Here is a 7,308-nt window from a genome sequence, read left to right as displayed (position 1 = left end):
CATAAATACAGATGATTATTTAATAAAGGTAAAGTGTTTCAGGGGGAAGGGGTTAGACCTATATTATGCAGGACTTGGTCAGTTAGTTGCCTCTCCATTCTCTCAGATGGATCAGTGGTTTACTGTCGCTTCTTGTTTTCTTTACGGATAGGATCACGTTTTGTCATGCACATTTGCATTCATCACCTGTATGCATGTATGTACATGTGTGCGAGTGTGTTAGTGCGCGTGTGTGTGTGTGTGTGTGTGCGCACGCATGTGTGTCTCTGTATGGATACAATGTGTGTCTTGTGTGTAAGCTTAGATGAGTGAGTAAATGGATGCGTGACTGAATGAGATATACTTGTCTTGTCTGTGAAAGAGGGTTTTGATTGTGTATGTGTGTGTATGTGGGTGTGAGTACGTTTGCTTATGTGTGTGTGTGTCCTTGCATGCGTTTGTGTGTAAAAGAGCTTCATCATTCGGGCTTTTACACATCGCGATCAGATACAGAAATACCTCATAAACTTTGAGTTGAGAGCGTCCGATGATCTCATTTTCTTTTGATGAACATTAACCACATGAACAATGCCTTATCTTGGATTGAATGTAATGGCATTTATCTGTGAAAGAGATGGCTTTACTCATTCAAAGTTTCACTCGGAATAGAGGCAGCTTCAAACCAACTTAACAAACTCACACCCGCCGACCATCAAACCTACCAAGGTGATGTTGGACCAATGTCTGACTACTGGGAAGGGTTTACAAAGGGCCTAGGGTATCGACACATATGGCATCTAGAAAAAAAAAACACTTCAGACTTGTCATTGTATTGTGATCACATATTTCTGTTGTGACTATGTAGCGAGCTATCCAAGGTTTCCTTCTGCTGGAGTTGGACTGTATGAGACCAAGCCAGACCTAGCAGTGCGACTGTATATAACATTGGTGTTGACTGTATTTAATAATGTTCATGACTGTTATCTTCTTCTATAATATTCTATACTATGGGTAACTGTTTTGTGGCTTCACTGGCCTGCTGCGTGGGGCTGGCTAACGTTTGGCTAACGTTGAAGAAACATTCAGATGGACTATGTGCACTGCGTCTATATGCACTTTGATTTATCAGGGAAATTTTATTAATGTTTTGTAAATGTTTCATATGACACTTAATGTGCCATTCCAGTTTTTACATCATCATGGAAATTATGTATTTTATTTAAACAGCCCATATAATTTATGTACTTCATGTTTTTTTTTTCAATCGATTAACAGATTGACTGGTTGATTTCCAAGTAATGAAGTGTTTTACCAAAGTGACTGTGAACTTGTAACTTTCGATACAGTTGAATTATTTTTCTTAAGAAAAGAATATATCTATATATTGAGCAGGGGGGGCGTACATCTCATTGTTTCAGTTACTGTCATTCTCAACAGCAAAGTTGTATCAATAAAAATGTTTTAAAAAGTGTCATCTTTTTCTCACCAGGAATGTTGACTGGTTAGATTATTTGTCAGAGAGAGTGTCAAATTGTCAAAAATTACCAGGAGAACATGTTTTCTTTTTACTGGCATGGTACAAAAAGGGCACAAGTCGAGTGGTAGAGGATTAAAAATTAAAGCAACATTATGCAAAAAATTATATTCTTTGTGTATTGCTACCCCTATAGCTTGGATTTAATGTATTATGGACAGTTGTTCATGTGCATTAATTCTAATTACATTACTTATAATCAAAAGCATCACTTTGCATCACTTTGCTAACAGCTAAACATCAAGCAAGTACGACAACACAAGATATAGTAAGCCAGCTCATACTACTCGTCATCAAATAGCAAGAAGCCCACATTGGTGTTTGTCTTGCAACCAACATTGACTCTTGTCCAGCCTCTTGCTCGTTCACTCCCTCTTCGTCTCTTCTTAGCTTTTTTTTAGCTTAGGCTGCTGAGCACAGCTCTGTTGCCCACTCATCTGGTCTCCTCTCTGGTGCCCTTTCCAGTGACACTCTCCGCAAGCATTCCCTGCTTATGATTTTAAAATGACCTCTTCCCAGTGGTCCAAAGCTCCTGTGTTAACGGTGAAAACACCAACGATCCCTTGGTGCTCTGAGCTTTACAGTCCAGAGTCAACTAGCTGTATGGCTAATTGGGCTTACAAGCTAATGGCAATTTAAGATAACTGTAGTTAGCAATTACTTTAGCAACAAATACATTTGTCCACCAGGGAACAACTAGAAGACAAAGGAGGCCAAATACCAGGACAACTTCAGATCAAAAATTTCTCAATATAATATAATACAATTTCATCGCGATAGTTGGTACATTCTGCACTACCAATAGAAGATTGAACCCTCTTTCCTTAAGGAACGTAGTACATGAAAAGGCGTTCAGGGCGGATAGTTTGAATGACAGAGGCACCGTTCTAACTATTACAAATCAGTGTACCATCAAAATTACACTTAGGATGTAGGTAACACAAAGTTGCATGCTTGCAAGAGCAAGTCAAAATTAGTTTAAAAATTCAGACCTGAAACACTGTTTTATATTTACAACACAAGACTGGCGACCCTTCTTTTTCCATTTCAGTTGCTCTGGACTAATCTCATGACTGCTCTTGATGTTTGGGTTTTTCTCCTCTTTCTTCCTGCATCCTCTGCTAGTGGTCTGGCTTTTTCCACTGTACACTGCACGGTGTGAAACTAACACACACACACACTCACACACACACAAATGCCTGTTTGTTTCAACACAAAGACTAATGCTAATGTAACATTTGCATTATTTCACACACTAGTAATCAGACACATATCACTTCTTAGTCTCTACTCCTGGCTCCACCCAGTCTCAGCTCTCTGTCCTCTCCTTCACAGGCCAGAGATGTCATGGAGACCGCTCCACGTTCTGTCGTATGGAGGTATTGAAGCGCTACTGCTCTCTACCGGACTACCAGCGCATGTGCTGCAAGTCCTGCAGCAATGTCAACATAGCAGAGCTTCGACCCAACTCCACCTCCACCCTCATCACATCGATCCGTCCCAGTGTATCAGACGCTCCACCCACCAGCACCCTCAGCTCTGACTTCACCACCAATCAACCCACCAAAGCTGTTGTCACCACCATTCCAGCTTCTACCATTGATCCCTTGACCACCACTCATCCTCCTACCTTCACCACTGCTGATCCTCCTCATTCCACCCCTTCCCCACCAAGTACTACACAAATTATCCCCACTCAAGCATCCACCAGTGCCCCTGTCCTATCCACTTCCTTTTCCATGCTAACCACCCCAGTTATTACAACCTCTCCCAGTGTAACTGCTCATCCCCTGCCACTGCCTGCCCCAGACATAGATGACAGCACAATTCCACAGTCACAGAGCACTACAAATAGTCCAACAACATCCGGTGTGATAACTACCACATACCTTCCTGCAACAACCAGTCCAACGCTGATGACAGAAAGCAGTACAAAAGAAGACAAGCCACTGAAACCCAATCCCAAAAAGACTATTCCACCAAAGAAGAAGCCCAAAAAGGTGCTTCAGCCAAAGACAAAAGTTACAAAGCAAACCCAAACAAAGACAAATCCCCAAAACAACCCAAAACCAGGGCCCAAAAATGCCACCTCTCAGGTCAAGGTTAATCAAAATAGGTTCAAAGTGATAAAGACATATCCAAAAAAGAAAACACTTCAAACAACATCTTCATATTATAACACAACTGCCACTCCTCATACAAGTCCTAAACAACTGAGTGGGATCAATCCAAAAAAGAATACTGCACCAAAAAATTCAACAAGAAAAGATTTTCCTCCAAAGATCAATGCCAAAAAGAAAATAAATGCTACTCCCAAAAAGACTACTCCCGCAAACACAGCTCCCAAGAAGACTACTCTGGCAAAGACTAGTCCCAAAAAGACTACTCCCGCAAACACAGCTCCCAAAAAGACTACTCCAGCGAAGACTATACCCAAAAAGACTACTCCCGCAAACACAGCTCCCAAAAAGACTACTCCAGCGAAGACTATACCCAAAAAGACTACTCCCGCAAACACAGCTCCCAAAAAGACTACTCCCGCAAACACAGCTCCCAAAAAGACTACTCCCGCAAAGACTAGTCCCAAAAAGACTACTCTGGCAAACACAACTCCCAAAAAGACTACTCTGCCAAAAACTACTCCTAAAAAGACTCCCTTTGTAAAGACCACTGTTAAAAAGACTCCTCTAGTAAAGACTACTCCTGAGAAAAAACCCAAACTCACACCCAAAAAGGAGGCTCCACCAAAGGCCAATCCCAAAAAAAACATTCAGCCAAAAACAAAAGCTACAAAGCAAACCCAAGCAAAGACAAATCTCCAAAATAACCCAAAACCAGGGCCCAAAAATGCCACCACTCAGGCCAAGGTTAATCAAAACAGGTTCAAAGTGATAAAGACCTATCCAAAAAAGAAAACAGTGCAAACAACATCTTCATATTTCACCACAGCTGCCACTCCTCATACTAGTCCTAAACAACTGAGTGACTACTTTTTTTCGTCAAGCACTAGCGTATATGCGACAGCTGCAGACACACCTTTCCCTGAGTCCAAAGTCAACATCACATACATCAGTAACAACACAACAACTACTGATGAAACTCCACTGTGGTATCATGATGCTTTAGCCACAACACCCAACACTTTTGACGATGTCGTAACACCTACCGGAACCATTCATGTTGAGGATGTCAACATTCCTAGTGGAACTGCACCAAACAGTGATGTCACAATGACTAACAGTGCCGATGTCACAATGACGAACAGTGGTGATGTCACAATGACAAACAGTGGTGATGTCACAATGACAAACAGTGGCGATGTCACAATGACAAACAGTGGCGATGTCACAATGAGTAACAGTGGCGATGTCACAGTAACCAGCGGGACCATTATCATTGGTGATGACATCACAGTGTCCTACAGCAATGTAGGAGTGGTCAGTGACACCATGGTGCTAGATGACGGCCACAGCATTGTGATCCCAACCATCAACAGTGAGGATATGACAGACTTCGCTTCCTCGCCCTGGCTGGACCTGTCTGAGTACATCCCTGTCAGCATCCCTGTTCCTACTACAGCCGCAGACCCTGTCACCATCTCACCTCCCACCACCATCTCTCTGACAACAGAAAAACCAGTCATTGCAACCACTACCATCTCAACTGTAAGACCTCAGCGAAGGCCAGATGAGAGCAGTGACAACAACTCCATTGACATCATATATAACAGGATCATCGGCGTGGACAACGACATCTCCCAGAACAATTTGATCCCAAAGCGCCGGGTCAACCTCCGAGAAAGAACCAGGAACAAGCGCATTCAGGAGCTTCTGGAGGAGAAGCGGAACTTTCTCCTCAGGATGAAGAGAGGCCACTCAGCATGATGGACCACGCCTTCTCATTTCTCTTATAGAGATGAACATGTTCTTTACAGATATTTGTAAGCCCTAATTAAACCCTCTGAACTGCCATGATATCAGGCCTTTCCACAACAAAAACCCTAAAATCTTTCTGTCATATCACTATTGTAACAATCAGGACTGTTGCAGAGAGAGAATATTATGGCCAAATGTTTGAACAGTTGCTTTGAATAAAGCCCTTTAGAGTACAGACTGGTGCAGATTTTAAGCAAATCACCTCGCCTGTGTAAACACAATAAGGAGAAACAGAAGGGATGAAAAGTGTGTATCCAGTTTGACCAGCACTTTACAAAGCAAGGCCACAAACCATCCACGGGCTTGTTTGGGGATTCAGTGATGATGGAGATAAGGTGTAATTTAGTTTGTAAAAATCTCCACTGGCACTTACGGAGCAAGAAAATCTACAACCCAGAATCCAAAACTACATTTCCATATTGAATTGCAGCCCAGGACTGCACTTCATTTCCCCACAAAATGATAATAATATTTCTCAGCTAATCTGAGCCACTGTATGACAAGATGAAAATATCTTCTTGTTAAGTGGCCAGCATTATGAATACCATAAACACACTGCAAAGGGGAGAATGTGGGCCTGGAAAGCAATATGGAAATGCTATACAATCATAATGTTTACTTTTGGTTTAATTGAATAGTAAAAGTTTACACTGCTTGGATTTTGTTGCCTTTTTACCAGAGCAGACATGTGTCTGACTGCATGAAGTCTCTCATCTCTCAGGAAGTTAAGGTACAGTATTGAAGACTGGTGAGGGGCATTGCCAAACTCTTGGTGCTTCCTGAATTGTGCTGATATATTTTGATATCTCAGTAAGCTAAGTGGAAAAACAAAAAACCCATGAGAAAAAAGGTATTTTGTTGCTTTTTTGTTTTTCTTTTTTAATGGTCAGTCAACTATGGTGCTTTTTTTGTCCCTCATGCATTTATTTATGTACAAAAAAATACAAAAATACGATAACAAGTTAAACAAGCCTGATTGTATTAACTGTATCCAAAGAGAAGCTTTGAGTGCCAGTGTTTTTTAAATTTTCTAAAAGTTTTATTATTGGTACGTCTCTAACTTGCAGCAGCTGCAAAAGTACCTATGGATCTTTTTGTACGATATCTGTACATATGAAAAAGAACTTAATGTTTAATATTTATTAAAGTTTAAGTGCCTGTGGTATTTTGCAAACTATTTGTTGTGTGATTTGTGTTCCAGAATTATGCTGCCCTTCTTTATCTTTTTACTGCAGCCAGCAGTGGTTATGTCACTCAGTCAATCCTTATAAGCAGAAATGTGTGTCACCACTAGTGTAAGCCTCACTTCATCAGTTTTAGGTTAACACTGTGATATAAGACTTTACGGCACGACTCAGTTCGAGCCAGTCCATCATCTAATTATCAATAGCGTGCTCACAAGCTTTTACTTCAGCCTATATTTAGCTCCCATTTGAACAGTTATGCAATATCTGACAAATAGGGGGAGACATAGCACTTGTATTCATCATCAGTGTATTCATGTTTGTGCTCATGTCAGCATCAAACCACCCTTCTTAATGCTTTTCTTTAACTTGTCAGGTTTGGAAGATCAGGTTTAGTATGTCTTAGGGCTGATTATTTCCAAAATTAACATCATAAATTGCTAAAGATAAGATATTCTCAGTCTCTTTATTCCCAGGGGATCAGCTCCAGCTCGGGTCAGCATGACTTTACAAAATTTGTGACTTAAGCAGAGTCATTCTTACCCATGGGATTCAAAAGGAGGAGGAGGTCTGGATACTGTTTCAGAAAAGGCATTTAGATATTGATTTTGATTTTGTGTTATTCTGTGTTGTATTGGGGTGGGAGATCATGGAAAAGGCATTTATAAATAACGAA

At 41.0% G+C, this 7,308-nt stretch overlaps 1 protein-coding gene across 3 annotated transcripts in view; it reads left to right on the top strand.

The window, feature by feature from the left end:
* The window catches only part of LOC115569117 (A disintegrin and metalloproteinase with thrombospondin motifs 2-like), a 135,860-nt gene extending 129,238 nt beyond the window's left edge, over positions 1-6,622 (top strand). For all 3 annotated transcript variants that reach the window (XM_030397053.1, XM_030397052.1, XM_030397054.1), the window contains one exon: positions 2,849-6,622. In XM_030397053.1, the coding sequence (XP_030252913.1) occupies positions 2,849-5,397 (2,549 nt within the window). In that variant the 3' untranslated portion in view covers positions 5,398-6,622. The remainder of the gene's footprint in view (positions 1-2,848) is intronic.
* Positions 6,623-7,308: the final 686 nt, after the last annotated feature.

Source organism: Sparus aurata, chromosome 18 (genome assembly GCF_900880675.1).
Source record: "Sparus aurata chromosome 18, fSpaAur1.1, whole genome shotgun sequence".
Lineage (NCBI taxonomy): Eukaryota > Metazoa > Chordata > Actinopteri > Spariformes > Sparidae > Sparus > Sparus aurata.
Note: the sequence above shows the minus strand (reverse complement) of the source record. Positions and strands in the feature narration are given on the sequence as shown.